Genomic DNA, 20071 nt, shown 5'->3' with positions numbered 1-20071 from the left:
ATGGTAAATTTAGTAAAAGTCATGGGTTTAGTGTCTGTGCTACGATTTTTGATTAAACATGCCCTGACAAACAATGGGGTACTGACTACCCCCAGCAGCATCCTCTGCCCCTGCACCCCAACCTTAATCCTGGCTTAGAAGGGAAGGGAGGCAGGGGCTGGAAAACGAGCCCACCACACATTCACCCTGGGCAGTAGTGGCTCCTGTGCCCTGCAGGGCTGAACCTGGCTCTTTGCTCCAGGTGCCGCGACCTGGCATGCTGGATTGCAGTGCCACTTAGGTTTGGCCTGCTACCTCGCTCCTCGCCATCATGATGCAGGGGTGGCTGGGACAAATCTGAGCCAAATCTGTGACCCCACAACTGGGTTGCAATGCCCAGAGCGGGGAGCTAGTCCCAGCCCCACGGGACAGGAGCTGCAGCTGCAGGGTAAGTCACGGACACACAAAAAGATCCCGGTCAAATAGGAAGATCACACTTTCCATTAATTTTTTCCCCTGCTGTGACAAACCTGCAGCTGTAATCATGTTGCTTGTAAATGTTCACAGATCCTGCTGCCCTACTGTGGTGCCTTGCTAGGGACAGTGTGCCAATGTCACCTCCTGGTGATGGCTTTTCTGTTGTCTTACGTGGGTTATTCTGCAGGTTGCCAGTGATGGCTCTGAGTTTGCTATTCACTTGTTCAAAGGAGAAGATGCAGCAAAGTGATAACCAAGATAGATACATAGGGCATGTTCTGGTGGACTGAGTGGGTTCTCTTATCATGACGTTATTATTTCCTGGGGACAGCTTTCATCTCACTCCAAATTTAGCTAGATCTTTGCAGGGATTAGTTTGCAGGTCACTCTGGATTTTATGGAGCAGCCATTTTATTCTGTCTGCCTTAATCCTAGGTTTTTACAGTAGGTGATGTGTGACAAGCAAAGCACTGAATCCCTGCCCTAAGGATCATGCAGAACTGTACTAGCTGGTTTTAAGGTTGATTCTTTTCCAAAGCTTCTACTATTTGTGTCTTTTGTGGGACGTCAGGATGTCCACATAACTGCTGCCCCTCCTCTGGACAGTTTGTCTGGTGGAGTGTGTGTTCTAGTAATGGATTTTGTTAACCCTTTATTTTTGCCAGCTAATTAAAAAAAAAACACAAATTCATTTCCCCATGCTCTGTTTTATTTATAGGACTTGCAGTCAGGAGGCTTTGTCCCTAGCTGGGCTAATTTGGTATGTCTGTGTATGTTGCTGTTTTAATGTTAGCATTTACTTGTGGCTAGGCTCAGTACAATTGTGGGATACGCCTGCGTTGCCCTTGGAAAATATACTTTCCTAGGATCAAAGTACTGGGAAAATGTTAATTTATTATACTCTGGAGAACTGGAATCAACTATTTCTTGTATGTGGTAGCAATACAATAACCCACAGTAGGACTGTTTGCTAGTTTGTAATATGTGTGCATAAAACTGCATGCACATTACAAGTATAAAATACAGCAATGTCTATTACATGCAATCACTGCCCAGGTGCATTTAATTAGACTGTTCTCCTTGGTGTATTTGGAGTGGCTCATGCACAGAAAAATCTGCGTTTTTCTTCCTCAAGCTGTGAATGGTATTCTTTTTTTTTTTTTTTCTTAAATAATCCTGTAATATGACGCCAGGAAAGAAAAAAGGGGCAGAAACCTGATCTCAATGGATAAGTAAAACTCCAATTAATGTTTAACAAGCTAGAATGGTCCGATGGGACAATAGTGGCGTGATCCGGCACATCCACGCCCAAAAGATTTCGGGAAGCACGTGGAAGTGTGAGGGGGGGAAGTGGCCACACCGAGCGTGTGCGCGAGGGGAGCACTCGCCGTTCGCGAATCCGACTCAGCCGCTGCAGGAGCAGCCGGGGGAGCCGATCGCGCTCCCTGCCGGGGTCCCCACAGAGCTCAGCCCGCGCGCCCCCAAAGGCTCCGCGCGCCCCGGATTCTGGGCTCCGCCTCGCGCCTTCGAGCCGGGTTCTAGGCTCTGCGGCCGCCGCTCCCTGGGTTCTAAGGCTCCCCGGAGCATGGGCCGCTGCCCCCGCGCTCTGCTGCTGCTGGGCACGCTGGCCCTGCTGGCCCCGGGCCCCGCCGCTGAGGAGGAGCACGACGAGGACGACGAGCTGGCGCTGTCCTTCCCCTCGGAGGAGGAAAACCAGACGGAGGTCGGGAGGCAGCTGGGCTCGGCCGCTTTCTACAGGACGAACAAGGTGAGCGGCGTCGGGGCTGGCGGCAGAGCGGGCTGGGTGGCGGGGAAGGGGGGCTGGAGCCCGGGGCCGGGGAGCCGCCTGGTGCAGGAGGGGCGCTTGAGCTGCGAGGCCGGGGAGCCGCGGCGGTAGGGCGCGAGGCCGGGGGAGCCGCTTTCTGGCTCTGCCTCTGGCTCCTCGGCTGACCTCGGGCAAGTCCCTTAGCCGCGTGGGGGGGGGGCTCCGGTTCCCTGGCCCCTGCACGTGGCTCTGCGTGCCACGCACATGCAGACCAAACGAAGAGCTCGCCCCGCCGCGCCGGCGTCTGCCCCCGGGGCTGCCCAGCTCCGGCCACGGCCCCCTGGCGCCTGGGCTCCCCCCTCTCCGCCGTGCGGCCAAACCTGAGCGGCCCCGTGGGGCAGGAGACTTGGAGCCGTCGCTGCGGGGTGAGGCTCCATCTGCAACCCCACCCCGTGGTAGGACTCGACTCCCCCGCCCCCCGCTCTCCTTCTGGGGGCAGGACTCGACTCCCTCGGGGGGCGGGGAGACCGTAAGTGCTGGAACGAGGGGTGCCGTAGCTTGAAATGGTTTCCATCATACACCCGTTTGGTTCAGCACCCCCACTATAAAAATGGTTCCCGCGCTGCTGGGCAGGACGCAGCTCTCTTCCCACCCCCAAGGCCTCCAATCCCTCAGGGGCAAGAGCCCCCACTTCCCCCAGGAGAGGCTGCCCCACCCGCAAGGGCAGGACCTGATTCTCCCCCAAGCCTCCCTCTCCAGGGGGGCAGGATCTTCCTCCCCCCCTCCCCCACCCGCGGATGAAATGAATAAAACAAACTGTTGCAAAGAATCAAATGATTTTTGCTGGTTTTAGCTGCACCGCTGCGTGCCCACCTGCGGGACCTCCTGATAAAAGGTCTCTATGTTAGCGCTGGGTTGTGGTGGTGATCAGGTGGATCTCGGCATAAAGGAGGGGCAGAGACGGAGCTGACGTGCCTGCAGCCTCTTGGGCAGCAGGCGAGAGGCGACGGTGCCAGGGGATGGCAAGAGGGATGGGCGCATGCCACCTTCTTGGTGTGAGCTCCCTGGGAGTCTGTTGAGTGTCTCTTGTGTCCTGTGACAGCCAGAGAAATCAAATAAATAAAGCCACGCGCCCCCTGTTCTGGAGAGCGGCTTTGCGCTGTGGAGCGTGCGGGGTTGCAAAGCAGCCATGCTTGGGAAGGAGGTTTAGGGAAGGCACATTGGTGTGCGGGGGCAGGCAGTGACTTGTGGCGCTAACTTGTTGCAGCTACGATGGGCTGGTGTCTTTAGGCTGTGGACCTGGCCTCGTAGTTTCTTTTCTACCTCTTTCGGGAGCAGGCTCTTAAGCCCTTTTAGACCCAACTGCGTGACTTTAGAAACAGAGCTCTGGGGGGACCCTTTTCTTCCCCTTGAGGAGGGCAGGGTTTGGTAAGTGATGCAGGGAGCTGCAGGTACAGAAAAATTTGGGCAGGAGGGCGGTTGGCTTGTCCTGAGAGTGTGGGAGGGTTCTGGTCACTGAGGGTGGAATTGAGCATATGGGATGGGGCTGGGTTGGTGTCCCACCCGCTGACCTGCTAGACTGTCCACTTAACCCCCATTCTTGCCTTCTACCTCCCCATGATGAAGTGGTGATTTCACACTGTTTGGGGACTTGGTAAGATGTTTTCTGAGTATAATGCAGCTGCCATGGCGACTGTGTCCATGCAGTTTAATGAGAAGTGTGGGGTATTTCATTCCCCTGTTAAGCTCTGAATGGGCCTGGCACCTGCATCTCCCCATGACTACTTCATCTGCAGCTGCGAGAGCTCAGTGCCTCTCCATGAGAATAATACAGGCTCAGTGCATTCATGGTGTTGCCTGCTCTCGTAAATTCTTCTTCAAGTCCCAGCTCCTGGAGTCAAGTGATGATGTAAAAATCTCCCTTTTGTTTTGTAAGTTTCTAGCCCTTCCGGTTGCAGAGGACAGTTTGAAAATGTGATCCGTGTGGGCTCTGCAGACTCAAAAACCAGAAGCCAAAGAAAACCTAAATTATTTTTTAAAAAAATCTCATGACTGTGAAGCCAATCTCATGATTTTTGAATAGTTAGGGCTCACAATACTGCACCCAGTTCCTTCCTTTAGATCATGTGTAGATTACATTACAAAATGAACTCTGCTGTGCTGATTAAACTAACAGCTCAAGTGTCTGAGCTTGCAGTGAGAATTTGAACAGCAGTGTTTGCTCTGTGAAGGTGCATGGCTTTGAAAAATCTGCTTCTGCTTGTTTAAATTCAGGACATGTGGAGATTACCCGGGCAGTACATAGTGGTGCTGAAGGAGGAAACTCATAAATCCCAGACAGAGAGAACCATCCGCAGGCTGCAAGCTCGAGCAGCGAAGCATGGCTACCTAACCAAAATCCTTCACATCTTCCAGGATCTGTTCCAGGGATTTCTTGTAAAGATGAGCAGTGATGTGCTGGATATGGTAAGAGGATGTTGCACATCTGTCTTTTCAGCCTGCACTGGTTTTGTTTTCTGTTCGGAGGCATCTGGGGTAGGGCAGGCAGTGTGGAGAGTAGGTTTTTTTTCCCAGTGGTAACAATTCTGTTTGAGGCAAGAACCATGTACATTGAAAGGCAGGAAAGCAGCATATGCTGGAAGTAAAAGGATACAACCTAGAGAATGTTTGTCTGTCTAGATAGTGAGAACATCTAGAGTTGCAAGAGTAAGGATTAAAATACCCACCTCTCCATCCACAAGTTTGCAAGATTTGTAAATCCTCATGCTTCAGGGCATAAACTAATCTCTAATTTATGGGTTTAAGGAAGACACTTTCCTGTGGGTTGATTATTCCATAACTACCTGCATGAGACTTTTTGTAATTTCCTCTGAAGCATCTGGTGCTGACCACTGTTCAAGACAGAATCCAGATTAGGTGGACCTTGGGTCTGACCCGTCCGGCAATTCCACTGTCCCTTCCCAATCTGACAAAAGTCATTGCCCTGATTTTGCATACCTGCTTTCCGATGCCTGCTGCTTTGTGTGGGATCTCACTGATATTTGAAACAAATTGTAAATGGTGGGTCTGTAAAACTCGGAAAGAATCCAAAGTAAGGTAGATCCAGTCAGGAATCCAAGGTGATGCAAGTCCCAGGTACTCCACCCACATGGCTGGATACAGACTTGTGGCTGCTAGTCATATGTCTTCACTGATCAAAGAGCACGTGGGCGTAACTTGCATTTAAGCAGAGGCAATACAGTGCTCCTCTTCTGAGGAGGTGACTGTGAGAAGAACATGGGATTTCCCCAGGAGAAGAAATTCAGTTAAGGAGCTGTTTTACTTTATGTTCTCTCTTCACTGGGCTGCTACAGATTTAGGAGCCTGGGCCATTCACAAGTTCTTTGTTTTCGCTGCTTTAGGACAATCGTTTTGCAGTTGCAGATGTGGTCCGTCATGCTGTCAGGGGTCGTGTGAGCGTGTTACCACATAGCGACTTGAGTTTGAGGTCTGAGGCCAGCCCTTTGCTCCCAGGGCAGCACTGCCACCCCTGGCAGAGGGAGTGCCTGGCACGGGTCTCTGTAATTCCCCTTTGCACCTGCCAGAGGACCTCAGAGTGCTTTGCTGAATAGAACCTCACAGAGCTGAGGCGCAGAAATTAGTAAATGAATGTGGTAGAGTGAGGCCTAGAACCCGAATTCCCTGACAGCCAGATCTGTGCCTTAGCCATCAGACCATCCTTCCTATGTCTCTAGGAACCCCTCTGTGCCTTCCAGAGCAAGTGGCATTGATGAGCTCTGCAGGGAGCTGCATCCAGCACTGCTCCCAGGAAAGAAGGGTCACTGTGGTACATGTGTATTCTAGCAAGGGCTACAAAGGGCACAACCTTGGAGCTACAGGGACAACTGCTGGCGGTTTAGTATCTTGTAAGTGGCCACCTCAATGCATTAGGAGGCTCCTGCTCTCTACCAGCATTTTGTCTGTGGTTGCACCTCTGCTTGGAGCTGTCCCACCCTAGTGGAAGATACTGGTCATGTGGGCGGGGCTGGACAGTCCGGAATGGGCACATCAAGAATATTGTGAAACTCATTGTGACCATCCTCAGTCTTAGAGCCAGGTCCCACTGGAAATCGAGCCTACGGCATGGCCCCGTCTCCCATGGTGTCAGTTCTTCGTCCCTTGTGCAGGCTTCCGTAGTACAGCTACGGAACTGGCGCTAATGGAGCTGGAATGCCTGGAGTAACAAACCCTGCTCTCGGACTCGGACTGAGGACTACTTTCTCCACTGCTGTGAACTGGTGCAGCGTCGCTGACTCCAGGGCATCAGTTTACACCCACAGAATGTTTGGCTCCTCATATGCAGCTCTGAGTCTGGGATTGAGTTGAGGTTGTTTTTTTTCCCCACATTCGACAAATAAAGCTCTGTGGGTGCGTCATCCTGCTGGTTGGGCTTTGACCAGTTGAGCACTCAGCCCTCATCAGCTTCAGTCGTGCAGCATCAGAGCCTAGGAGAGAATAAGCCACCTGCCTTGGGCAGCTGCAATCTTTCCCTGGCCCGGTGCAAGGAAGCTGCTAGAGAGAACAGCTGAGCGCATCCCACGTTGTTCCTGTTCTGCGTGGTGTGCACCGAGTACTCAGTAGCTAGGGTGTGTCCATGCCATCTCTCTGTGATGTTTCTTTTGCACAGGCTTTGCGGCTGCCGCACGTTGATTACATTGAAGAGGACTCCTACGTGTTTGCTCAGAGCATTCCCTGGAACCTCGGCAGGATCGTCCCAGCACAGTACAAGTCTGGCGAATATAACCCTCCCAGTAAGGGCTCTTCTCCTCCCCCCCCCTTATTTGAATTTATTTTAAAGGAGAATTCATGGGGCAGGAGATGATTTCCAGAGGCAAAATTGCACCCTCCAAATGCATGCAGAGAAGGTAGGAAACCTGCGCAAATGTAGTTCCAAGTGTGTGCAGAAAAGTGAGAGAACACGAATCTCGGACACAACCTTTCTTCCTACCCCAGGGGGACCGATGTCCTCTTCTCCAGGGAGTTTGTTGGCGTCTTTGGCACTCTGAGCTTTTGAGGGGGCGTGGCTTGCTAGGGAGGGGGCCGAGCCATGGTAACCTATGGTAACCTTCCCCTCCAAATCTGGGATACATTTACCATGTGAGGACGGGGCAGGTTGGCAACATCTGGAGCAGAGCCCTTGGTCTACATTGTTTTCTCCTGCTCTCCCTGCAGGTCGTTGGCGCCTTGTGCGCATCCTTAGGAGGATGGAGTCGAGAAACGAAGAAACTGCTATAGCTATGGTTCTGGGGGGCCAGGGAGCTTGCATAACTACCCTGGAAGTCAGTGGGAGCTGTGTGCATGCAGAGTTTGCAGGATTGGGCCCTATATAGGCACTGGATGGATGCATTGTTTGTTGTTGTTTCCCTTGCAAGCCACTGTTTGCAGGAATTGATAACTTGGCTGTAAAAATGTAGCCATGTGGTTTGTAAGATGGCAGTGCCCAGAAAACATCTGTGTCATCGGCTAGAGTGCTGGGCTGATGACAGCTACGACTGCTCTGGCCATAACGGTGTGTGTGCTTTCTGAGGGCACTGCTGCCTTTCACACTGACTGTGCCATGGCTTGTGTTTGGTAGATAAAGGAGATCTGGTTGAGGTTTACCTGCTAGACACCAGCATCCAGAGCAACCATCGGGAGATAGAGGGCAGAGTGTTTGTGACGGACTTCGAGAACGTGCCAGAGGAGGACGGCACGCGCTTTCACAGACAGGTGAGCGAGCCTATGGGCTCTGTCAGGGCCCTGGGCTCTCACTGCCTGTGGTGATTGGAATGGGGCCCAGCTGACGTAAGAGTAATGTGAGCATCCCAAACCCAGGGCAACAGAAGCATGCTGGCACCCTGCACAATTGCCACCCCTCTCTATAGGACTCTGCCCACTATTATGTGTTAGCCTTTGATCTCTCTTAGATTTGCTAAGCATAAGAACACCTGCATCTCAAGTTCACAGCCCGGGGCCTTCAGTGGGATTGGAGGGTGCCCATCAAGGATGGTTATATGGATAACGAGACTATCCAGAGTTAATGCAAAGAAAGAATTTTGGAAGGGATAAAACCTCATGCTTCAGGGGTTAGGCCAGTCTCTAACTACTAGGGATCAGGATCAAACCTTCATGGGGGGCAGATTGTCCCACGTCTTGAACCTTCCTGTGAAGCATCTGCTGCTAGCCACTGTCTGACAGGATACTGGGCTAGATGGACAATGGGTCTGACCCCGCGAGCAATTCCTGTGTTATTTAGCAGCTGTATCACTGAAAATGGCTAATATGCTAGAGAATAGCATAAAAGTGTAATGATAGAAATGGTGGTAGCAAATAAAGGGCCTGATCCTGCATGCACCAACATGCATGAGTCTCTCTGTATTGATGTCAGTGGAAGCACTATCGTGCGTGTGAGTGTTTGCAGGATTGGGCCCCAAGTGTGTGTATTGGTGCCAATGCATGGGATGGTTCTGGAAACGTTCGCTGCCTTGCTTGACTTCCCCTCTCTGGCAGGCCAGCAAGTGCGATAGCCACGGAACCCACATGGCCGGCGTGGTGAGCGGGAGGGACGCTGGCGTGGCTAAGGGAGCCAGCGTTCGCAGCCTTAGGGTGCTTAATTGCCAAGGCAAGGGCACGGTCAGCGGGACCCTGATTGGTGAGTAAGAACCATTGAGGTGTGTAGTGTCTAACTCATGAGAGCCTGATTGGACAGTTGGGATTTTAGGGGCCGATTCAACGCCCACTGAAAGCCAACGCCTGTTGGCTTCAGTGGCACTTGGCTCAGGCCCATGGGGTCAGATTGTCAGAAGCGCTCAACTCCCATTTAGGCACCTGAGAAGTGGATTTTCAGAAGTGCCCCACACCCAATCTGCTGAGCTCTTTTGAAACTGACCTTTAGCACCTCACTGTGATGTGCCTCTGAACACTCTGTGACAGGGTGCACTTGTCCCGAGTGAACAAGGGGTTAACCGCTTTTCCTAACCTCACTGGAAGGAGAGCCCCTCCCGGAGGGCACCTCTGCTGGGGTTCTGTTGACTCATCCCATCAGCCTGCTCGCCTGTACTGAGGAACAGTTGCTGATTCACCAAGTCTCTTTCCCTGTATTTTATTGCTAAGGATGTTTTCCGGAAAAGGATCTTGCTTCTTTCCAGCTGGAGGGGAGAGCTGAATCTGGCCCCCCACTTCCCAGCTAGCAGGATGCGAGTCATTAGTGCTGTCCTTTTCTGTGATCGGTTTCTGTCCGCTTCATTTGTGCTTGATCAACAGGTCTGGAGTTTATCAAGAAGACCCTGACTGCCCAGCCCTACACCCCTTTGGTGGTGTTGCTCCCCTTTGCTGGAGGTTACAGCCGTGTTTTGAATGCAGCTTGTCGGCTGATGGTGCAGACGGGAGTGGTAATGATTGCTGCAGCTGGCAACTACAAGGAGGATGCCTGCTTGTACTCACCTGCATCTGAACCAGAGGTATGGGGCTAGGACACTGCTTTCACTGACTGAGTGGGTACTGAGAGACCTGGCTTCTATTCTTGACTCTGCCACAGGTTTGCTGTCGTCTGGCCTTGATCAAGGCATGTCACCCCATCTGTGCCTCAGTTTCTTTTGGTGTAGAATGTCCTGCCCTTTGGACAAAGCGTGCTATGGGTCAGAGTCCCCACCGCAGTTTGTTTGGTGTGGGGAGGGGGCCCCGAAGCACATCGCTCCTGCTGGAAGGAGCTCTGGGCTCCTAACTATCCCCACCCTTTCAATGAACTTTGAGTCTCCCTGGGGAATTATATCGTCCTAGTCATTTACAATTCCTCTAATCCTGAAGGAGGGGCGTGGTTTTGTGTTCCTGTGAAGGCAAAACATTATTCAATAGCTTTCACCCTGGTGAGCAGGAGGAATTGTACAGGCCGGGGTGGATTGGTTTGGGACTTTTAATGCAATTATGGACAATCCGTTCGCTGCTGACGTCCCAGTTGACTCGTGTCATTGTGCTCTAACCTTCAGGTGATCACTGTCGGGGCAACCGACTTCCAGGACCAGCCTGCTTCCATGGGAGCCTTAGGAACAAACTTTGGCCGGTGTGTGGATGTCTTTGCCCCAGGCGACGATATCATAGGGGCCTCCAGCGACTGCAGCACCTGCTTCACTTCCCAGAGTGGGACGTCCCAAGCCGCTGCACACGTGGCAGGTGAATCGATTGTATTTTTTAAATGCAACAATAGGATCAAGCAGTAGTGGCTGTGTGACCGTGTGCCTAGCAGGGTAAAAATGAACCATCCCCAGCAAAGCACATTACGTTGACTAGCACAAGCGCAACCTGGGCAGAACTGGGTTCTATCGCTCTTCGGGGGTGTGGTTAAAACATGAGTCCTAGTTCCTCGGACAGGAGCGGGGAGGCATTGGACTTGAGTTTCCTGTGTTACCTGGGGAAAGTCACTTAAGTTCTCTGTGCCTCAATTCACCATCTGTGACACTAGGATAATAGTCCTTTGTCTGTGTAGCTCAGTGGGGCAGGGGCTGTCTCCTGTTATGTGTTTGTACAGCGCCTAGCGCAATGGAGGCCTGCTCTCCATTGGGGCTTCTAGGCTTTGCCATATACTAATCGGTGCTGCAAAGCGGAGCCGTGTTTTATCCCTCTCAGGTAACAACTGCTGTGTCTCTTGTAGTAAAGACAAGGCAGGACTTGGTTGCAATCAGGTGATTTGTTTCTGAGGCTGCTGGAAGGTGACCAGAGTCATGCAGTGTAGGTGGGGCCCTACAGACAAAACAAGCATCGTGCTGCCCCAGGGGAAGGCGTAAGATAAAACTACAGTACACAGGGCTGCAAGCAGTCAGTGCATGGCCTGATGCTACACTATTTGACAGCCACGGCCCAGAGCTACCATTGGTATGGACTGTGAGTACATTTACACTGCAAAGAAAATCCCATGGCACCAAGGTTCAGAGCCTGGGTCAATTGACTCAGGCTGGGGGCTAAAAATAGCGGTGTAAACGTTCCCACTCGGGCTGGAACCAGGGCTCTGAAACCCGCCCTGCTTACCGCATTTCAGAGCCTGGGGTCCAGCCCAAATGGGAACATCTGTGCAGCAATTTTAGTCCCACAGCCTAAGCCCTTGCAAGCCTGACTCAACTGGCCCGCGCTGTGGGTTTTTCTTTGCAGTGTAGACGTACTGTGGCATCTGGGCCACATCGGGCAAGGCCCTCCCTGTGCTGTCCATCTACATCTGTACATCAGTTTCTGCCCCCGCCCCGTCTCCAGCCTTACAAAGCAGCTTCATGCAGATCCATGCCTGTGCCCTGATTAAGCAATGGGAAATGCCCGGCTGTGTGCTACGATCTAATAGTGATGTGTCTTGTGGATTCCTGGGCCCAAGGCTGAGTGCTGTTAACTGTCAACACGTTTCCGTCTCAGACCATAAATACACACGCTCTGTCCTAGTGGGATTGTAGAGTATGAGTCCCTACAGGATGAACAGGCAGGGGAAGAAGAGAAAACGTTTACGATGAGGAAAGAACGCTTTCAATTAGGCGGCAGGTTATGTTAGGGGAAAATAGTCTCAGATGGCAACAAGTTTTTTTGATGCTAGGTCACTAACATTTTTAATGGGAACATTTAGGGGAGTGAACTGGTTTTGAAGCTGATGCTGTGGAGAGGAGGCTGCAGGGACCTGTGGTTCCCTAGATGATTCTTTCCTCGTGCACCTCCCTCCATCAGGCTGCTGTATATCAGCGAAGAATTAAATGAAGAAGAAACCTGAGCTTGTGCATTGAAATGTTTCTGCCTGGAGGTTAAGTTTAAGGATCTCAAATGTGGGATCCCGTTGGGAGAATATTGGTTTTGCAAAGCAGAACTTCCTTCTTTCCTGATGAATCGCAGAGTGAAATGGAAGGCCGGCGCTGCACTGGAGTATGACTGAAGGGGCGGCATGATATCCAGGGTGTGATGAGGTCCAGTCCCGAATGGAGAGCTCATCTGGTGCAGTGTCGTCAGTGACCCAGTAGCCACGTGTCACAGATCCACAGCGTCTGGTGCATCCCCCCAGCCTGGCAGTGACCCCTTTGGCAGTGACCCCTTTTGTGGGCTGGGCCCCAAGGACTCCAATAGAGCCACAGGGGCAAGCCCGTGGCCTCTGAGACTCTGCAACTGGGCTTGTAGGTGCCAGTGATCCATGGCTTCCTGCAGTGAATCCATCCAAGCCAGACTCCTTTGGGAGGCTTGTACGGTGCTCCTTCAGGGCACCGTGCTTATTTGCAGCCACCCTAGGCTGCCTCTCCAAAACAAGCTAACAATTTAGTTGGCACCTGTCCTACAGCATCGAACAGTCCTTCGGTTAGCAAAGAGAGGAAAAGGTGAAGACAGAGTCTGGCTTGGCCGTGGTGAAAGCCATCTTGTCTTGCTCTCCCAGTCTCTGTCCCTTTGTCCTTGGCCCCAGGTCTGTGTGTGTGTCTCCAAAGGCCAGCTCTTAACCCAGGCACCTGGCACCTTCTCCCTTGGTTCTCCAGCTGCGGTTTTGCTCTGCTTCCGGGCGAGGAGTGGGGGAAAATCTCCTCCCTCTTGGTTGGTAGTTATGAATGTTCTGGCCATTGGGGTTCCCACTCTCTTTCTGGATCCTCCATTGATATGGGTCGGTCTTAGCCTGTCCTTAGATGACCCATTCATACCATCCCCAGCAGTTATGTGACTCAACACTTAATGTGCTCTGTTCTATCCCAAGAGTAGCTGTGTAACCTTCACAGTTCGTGCACAGCAGTGCAAAGCACAGGGGGAAACTGAGGCATGCATAGGCATCATAAAAATATTCCCAACATTCCCTCTTCATTACACCATGTGACGATCACAGTCTCAGGTACTCCTGTATGTCTGCTCCAAGGACAGTGCGCATGTCATTCACGTGACCTCAGTATGGGTCTTTGTCCCCTGCTAGTGGCTGATCTACAAAGGAGGCTTGTGAGCTGACGATAGCTAGTAGGGGCTAGGTTGGGAAGTAGAAGCTCTTGCTTTTAGTGTGAGAGATCCTGGGTTCAAACTGATGATCCATGGTAGGTGGTCAGGTCTCTCTCCCCCTTTGAAATGTGCCTGGTTCTGAATTGACATAGCTGCAGTGCAAATACAAGTGTTGGTTTTGGTGACACAAATTCTGCAATGGCGTTGCCAGGTGTAAGCAGACCTGGCACCTGGAGGTGTAATCTAAAGCAGACACGCTGCTGCTTGCCTGTATATTCTCCAGGGCTTTCTATACGCGTTCTCACCTTCAAATCCGCATTTTAAAACCGAAATGGCGTGTGTGCATCTCTCCTAGGCATCGCAGCCATGGTTCTGAACACCGACTCTGCTCTGACGCTCTCTGAGCTGAGGCAAAGGCTAATTCACTTCTCCATCAAAAACGTTATCAATGAGGCTTGGTTTCCTGAAGGCCAGAGGCTGGTCACGCCCAACAGAGTGGCAGGACTGCCCAGCAAATTCATGGCAGGTAAGTCACGCACGCTTCCTGGGGCAGATGTGCAGCCAAGAGAGAGGCTCAAGGTGACAGCATTGCCGTGGTACTAAGGCTGAGCTGTGCATGACTGAAACAACACCCACTTAGGGGCTGGAATTCTCTTCTAAGGATACGTCTACACTGCAATGAAAACCACACAGATGGCCCGTGCCAGCTGTTTAATTATGGTGTAGATGTTGGGGCGTGGGGGCTCCAGACCTCGGGCTGCAGCCTGAGCCAGAGCATCTACATTGCAATTAAACAGTCCCTTAGCACCAGCCCGAGTCAGCAGACATGGGCCAGCTGCGTGTTTTTAATTGCATTGTAGGCCTAAGGTAAGTTATCCCTAGTGACTTGACTGTGCTGGATTTGTGCAAAGAAAGTCACATAGGGTTGCCATGTGGCTGGTTTTCACCCACAAAGTCTAGTCAGAAAGGGGACTGAAAAGATGTACTGACTGGACACCAAAAGCCCGGTTACTGCGGGCAGGGTGGCAGGTGAGACGCTAGGTCATCAACCCCCAGCAGTCCCTGCTTAGCCGAGGCTGCTTCCTACCTGCATCTCATGGGCAGGCAGGCAGCAGGCTCCTCCTCAGGCCGCAGCTCCCATCCCAGCCCCAGAGCAAAGGGAGCCCAGCTGCGCAGGGGAAGGGAGGAGGAAAGGATCAAGCGACTTGGAAGGGGGAGGAGGGAGAGCAGTGAGCAAGCAGGGGGCGGGGCTTTGGCGGGAGTAGGCAGAGCAGGGGGCGGGGCCTTGGGGGGACTAGGCAGAGCTGGGGCAGGGCAGAAGGGTCCGGTTTTCAGAAGTTGGCAGGGAGTTTGTGCACGTAGAGAGCGCAGCGGGGCTTGCTCTCATTCTGAAACCCCTTGTGGTCAGCGATACGTGCTGCTTGGTGCAGAACTGAGCCCACTTGTTGCCATTTTACTTACTCACGTGACTGAACGTGGCCCCTGGCGCATTCCATGTGCTCCTGAGGACGCGGCATCGACGGGAAGCAAACCTGCTGCACGGGACTGATGACTGAGCCGTCCCTTTTCAGGTGAGCAGTTGTATTGCCGCTCCGTGTGGTCTGCCCCGTCCGGGTCCACTCGCTCTGCGACAGCTGTCGTGCGCTGCAGTGGGAACGAGGAGATGCTCAGCTGCTCAAGCTTCTCCACGAATGGCAAGCGGCGAGGAGAGCGTATTGAGGTGATGCTCCACGGCGGGGAGGTTTGGGGTGCTGCAGTTGACCCTCATGCATCTCATGTCCTGTTGAAATCTCTCAGGCCGTTCCTCAGGAGGTACATAGGTGCCTGACGCCCATTGATTTCAGTGGGAGTCCGGCCCCTAAATATCTTAGCATCTAGGCCTCAGCCTAGGACCCAATAGTTCATTGAGGATCCCACCCATCAGGCCTTACGCAGGCAAAACCTTCCAGCACTCCAGAGGCATTTGGTCTCCATCAGGGCTGTCGGATTTGTCCCTTAGCAAATAGTGTGTGTGGGGAACAACCTCAAGGCTCCTATAGCTCCCCTGAGCAGGGACTAGAAACGTCGGAAACGTTGCCTTACAATGGTGCCTTCTGAATTGTAGGTTCATGGAGGCAGGAAGCAGTGTGTGGCTCACAATGCATTTGGCGGCCATGGTGTCTACGCTATAGCGAGGTGTTGCATTTGGCCCAAAGCTGACTGCCAGATTCACACCAGCTCCCAGACTGCAGATGGTACTTCGACAACTGGAGTGGGCTGCTCCAAGGAGAACCATGTTTTGACAGGTATGGTAGGCTGTCTTGCTGATGACAACTAGAGTAGTAATACTTGATCCAACCTTACTCTCTGCTGTCTGAGGCTGGACCAGCCCATTCTGTTTATAAGTGAGATACCCAATTTAAAGGAACTCTTGGGAGTCTTAGGGTTAATTCCAACTTCTTATAATTTATCAAACGCCCTCTCCGCCTAGTCACCTGTGCAACCAGAATAATCCTGCTACATTCACTTGGGAAGTTCAGTTGAATATTTACAAAGTGCTTGGAGGTCCTTGGATTAATTTATATCCGTGGTCTTATTTTTGTGCTGTATAGGCTGGTTTGATAGTTCCTGAACTAAGCAGCTAGCTGATACTTCAGTTTCTGTTCCCAGTACTTCATGTTCTCCTTGTATGGGAGATTGTGACACACACATTCCCTTAGCATGCTGACAGTTTCAGTGGCTCAGAGCACCTCTCGCTGTTGTTTGTGGGTTCCAGTTCCTGGATTTCTGGTGGTTTGCAAAATGAATAATCTGTTAGCCCTGACGTTCAAAATTAAACACCCTGCTTAAGTCACAAGTACAATTTTTGGGTCTCGTCTTACCCTCTGGAGTGTACTTGCCCACGTATCACAATCGCCATGCTGGTTTGACTGACATTGTCCACTCTGGAACGGCCTCTGTTGGTGATATCCGGGAGCATTTCATATCCGGTTTGAGGTGCGTTGGCAGAGATGCTGCCCCTGCACCATTCCATGCTATTTTCTGCTTCATGTTTTTAAGAGAAACTTATTTCCCTGACAACTAATTGCTCACAAGAGCAGGCTTTGAGCATTCACCTGGAAGTGTTCTGTATTATTGGCAGGTTGTAGCTCCCATTCTCTTGCTGGAGAGTTTAGTGACAACGTCAGACCCGTTCTAAGGATGGAGACCGGACACCACCAGTGCGTAGGTAGAACGGATGTAACCTTGCATACTTCCTGCTGCCACGCCCCCAGCATTGAATGCCAGGTGAAGGAACATTCACCCGTGGGCTTCCAAGAAAAGGTATGGCAGAACCAATCACAGTAGGTATTTTCAGAATCCTTTTGCTAGCTGTCTATTGAAATCGTTCTTACCACATTCTAACGGTTCTTCATAACCCCCCCCACCTCATAAAGCTGCTTTACATAGCATCAATCCAGTCATTGAAATAAATGGAGCTGTCCCTGCTTACCCCAGTTCGCAATCGTACCCATATTAATATTTCCCCACAAAGAGTGATTCCATCCCTCTTCCTGGTAGGTGGCAGTGTCCTGTGATGAAGGCTGGACTCTGACAGGATGCAATGCGTATTCCTGGGGGCCCGGCACCCTTGGCGCCTACGCCGTGGATGACACTTGCGTGGTAACGAGTGCTCTCGCTGGCAAAGGGGCAGCGGCCATCACCATCTGCTGCAGAAGCAGACATTTGGAAAATGACAAGCACTCTTCCAACTACAAGTGAGGACAGTGCCCATGGCCACAAGGCGCCCCTGCTGAGACGAAACTGACATCACACCAAAAAAGACGCATTCCAAAACCATCACCTTTCCAGATTCCAGAGCTGAGGCCACTACTCCCAGTTCGGTCAGGGCTGATCGTGATGGAATAAGAATCACTAATTGCTTGCAGGTGGGAGTCATAACACATCTAAAATGCAAGGGTTGTGGTGTCTGGAAATGCTCAATCCCAGCGCCCTGAGGATGAGATCACCCCCCGCCCCTTCCACAGGACCTCCTAATTTACCACATATGGATTCTAGCAGGGCGACATTTGGCAAGAAGTCCTGCCCACCAGTTTGTAAGCATATTTTGTTTCTATTATCAAGCAGCAAGTTTATAAGCTCAGTGTCAGTCAAGTGGTTTGAGGGTGACCGAAGCAGGTGTATTTACTGCACCAGGTCAGCAAGCCCTTCACTGTTCTTGGCTGTGGTTGCTAGGTACCTTGGTTACCTCTGCAGCATTCTGTGGGTATTTGTGTTACCACCTCTTCCTTTTTCTGCACTCGGGGACGGATTCTCCCTCCTGCTATAGCCCCCGTGAGCAGCTGTGGCAGCGAGGGGGCCGTGAAAGCCTTGGGTTTGGCAAGGGGACAATTCCCCTGGCTCAGGAACTGGACTTATGTGGCTCTCTCTAGATCCCCTAGTGCAGAGAGTGAGGGGTGTGGGTGAAGCTGTAGGGGCTGCCATTAAGGCGATTCTGGCTGGCACAGTCTCCCGTAGGCAGTTCAGCTGCCTAAGCTGTCTCAGCCTTGGCAGCAACACCCAAATGTGCCTTAAAGCCACTGTAGTCCCCCCCTCGGGCTGATCCTCCAGGAGGCGTAGCACAGGGCCCTCATGCTCTGATTTGCAATTAGCCAAAAACCCCAGCAGGGATTTTAATTTTTTTTGTTTCTAGTAAAATCTCTTGTTTTCTGATTGTTCTATAGCGTCTTTCCTCCAAGCAGAGCCCCAAGTGCCTTACAACCCCCGCTCCAGCAGTCGTGGCACTGAAATGTGCAAAGTGAAGGCCTCTGTGCACAACAGCGCCGTGTGGGCAGCGCCATGGATTCCCCCACCTAGCTGCCTCTGAGCTGCTGAGACAGGGGAGGTCTGGAGAGGGAATTACCGCCCACCCCCAGGGAAAACCCACCAGAGAGGAACATCAGGGAGTTAGCCCCATTGTGGCAACAGCAGGAATTTGGCCCAGGCCTCCTCTGGGTCTCCTAGTTGGCAGTCCTTTGCCTCCACAGCACTCCTCCCTGGCCACACCATCCCCATGCCCAGATCACTCAGTGTGGGGAGGTTCTCTCTGCAGGTCCAGAAATTGTGCATGAGGCATAGTGCCCTTCGTCCGGGGACTGTTTCCTTCGTTAGCTGAGACCAACCACATGAGGGTCAGTTCTGATTATTTTTGGGATACAGCCTCCTGGCCACTAGGAACTGGACTGAAACCATCACTTCGCCTTCTCTAGGCCCCCCCAGCAGGGATCAGCTGGTAACAACCAATCCCCCAGTGATGAATGCAGTATGAATTCCTAGGAAGTACATTAAAGCTAATGGACATGATCGTAGTTTAGCCAGGCTTGGTTTATATCTCACTACAATCCCTGACCCCACAATGCATTGTTTATGTAACATTTATAGTACAAAAGTGATCTTTATGGTGTAGTCACTTGCATCGTCAGTTTGGCCAAACCAAAATCTCTGTAACCAAATGCACTGTTGGGGGGGCTTTTTTCTTTACTCCTCAGATTTCAACTAGAGCCCCTCAGGGCTAGCTCATTTAGTTTGACACTTTTCGGAGCTTTAGCTCTCCCAAAAGGTAGCCTAATAGTGTGGCAAATAGGCCCCAGTTTACTCTTAGTCAAGCTTGCAACCTCTAGTTTAAGTGCTTGCTTAATCAGATTTTAATCTGTAAAGATAGAGTTTTTGCTGCTGCTTTGTTAGCTTTTTTTTTTTTAAGAGCAAAAGAAAGTTGAAGTGTAAATGTCGACCTCCTGTATTGCTTTAACTGGTCTCCTTTTGGGAAGTTTATATATTTGAATTAACGTGCTGTAATTCATTACCAGTTCTTTTTTTATAAAGAAAGCTTTCATAGTACTGTGGTTTTTACATTTGTATCTTGAAAATATTTATTCTGAGTTTTATAAACAGCCCATTTGATAATGGTGTCTTTTTAAAATAAAAGATGTATGCCACAGCTTGGGAGTTCATCTGTGTACTCAACCGTCTTAGTGTAAAATGGCAGGAGATTAACCGTTGTATTCAGCATTGTGAATGGGCATCCACCTCCCAGGGAACTTGCAGGGTGCTTAGCCATCCACGTTGCTTGGACAGGAGAGGAGACAAGTAGGTCACTCAGGTGCACAGGAGGTTAGACCAAGTACAGGACAGCGAGGAGTCGTCCTGGCCCCACTAAGGTATAGCTGTGCTGAATGAAGCTGGGAGCGAGCCTCCCACCCCACGTAACCAAGCCAGTGCACTAAACCCAGCAATGTGGACAGTCCAGCTTGTGCTGGAGCTCAGGCAGGCTTGAGAACCCAAACGTTTGCCTGAGGCAGAACCTCTCCAGCGCTACCTAGAGCCCCTAGTGCACAGCTGCCGAGTGGGGCTGGAAGGGTCGCTCCCAACTACAGCGTAGACGCTGAGTGACAGGCTGAGAGCTTGGACACAGTAGCTGTTCTGTGCTTCCGTTACCCTCTCTTAGAGGGTAGCATTACAGAGCCTCTGAGGAGAGGTACTAGAAGGGCAAAATTATCTACCCCTACCCTTCAACTACTTGTTAGCCCATGGGAAGAATCAGTCACTTCTGCTAGAGGAACTAACAGTGAAGCTCTTCTACACAGGTACCTACGATAGCCGTAGTGGTGAATAAAAAGATTCGACTGCAAGAATGAACTGCATAACCTTCCTGTTGGTTTGTATTAAATGGGGCCTTAGATGGAAAGTTACCAGTTAATAAATAGCACATTGTTGTCCCTCTGATTAAATTAAGGCTTTCACAGATTTGCTTCTATTCATTCTACTTATAAGCTGCTTTTACCTATCCATAATAAAACTAACCTCCTAAGAACGTTTGAGCTATTGTCTCAAAGTAAACAATATCGGATAAGCACTCTAATTTAGAAGTACATGGAGTTTTCATAAGGG

General features: G+C 51.3%; 1 protein-coding gene across 1 annotated transcript; it reads left to right on the top strand.

Annotated features, from left to right (window-relative positions):
- Positions 1-1706: 1706 nt before the first annotated feature.
- Positions 1707-20014, top strand: PCSK9 (proprotein convertase subtilisin/kexin type 9). The gene is made up of 12 exons (XM_074961676.1): positions 1707-2224; positions 4496-4687; positions 6888-7011; positions 7836-7969; positions 8750-8891; positions 9503-9699; positions 10225-10408; positions 13521-13691; positions 14737-14885; positions 15270-15450; positions 16287-16468; positions 16706-20014. The coding sequence occupies exons 1-12, from the start codon at positions 1721-1723 to the stop codon at positions 16904-16906; spliced, it is 2361 nt and encodes a 786-aa protein (XP_074817777.1). The 5' UTR covers positions 1707-1720; the 3' UTR covers positions 16907-20014.
- The last annotated feature ends 57 nt before the right edge of the window (positions 20015-20071 follow it).

Source organism: Natator depressus, chromosome 8 (genome assembly GCF_965152275.1).
Source record: "Natator depressus isolate rNatDep1 chromosome 8, rNatDep2.hap1, whole genome shotgun sequence".
Classification (NCBI taxonomy): domain Eukaryota; kingdom Metazoa; phylum Chordata; order Testudines; family Cheloniidae; genus Natator; species Natator depressus.
Note: the sequence above shows the minus strand (reverse complement) of the source record. Positions and strands in the feature narration are given on the sequence as shown.

Excerpts from the sequence above, each read along its gene's own strand:
- PCSK9 (XM_074961676.1), top strand. The coding sequence starts at position 1,721 with ATGGTCCGATGGGACAATAGTGGCGTGATCCGGCACATCCACGCCCAA. Across the intron at positions 4,688-6,887 it reads GCAGTGATGTGCTGGATATG|GCTTTGCGGCTGCCGCACGT; the intron begins GTAAGAGGATGT and ends TCTTTTGCACAG. Across the intron at positions 16,469-16,705 it reads CCGTGGGCTTCCAAGAAAAG|GTGGCAGTGTCCTGTGATGA; the intron begins GTATGGCAGAAC and ends TCTTCCTGGTAG.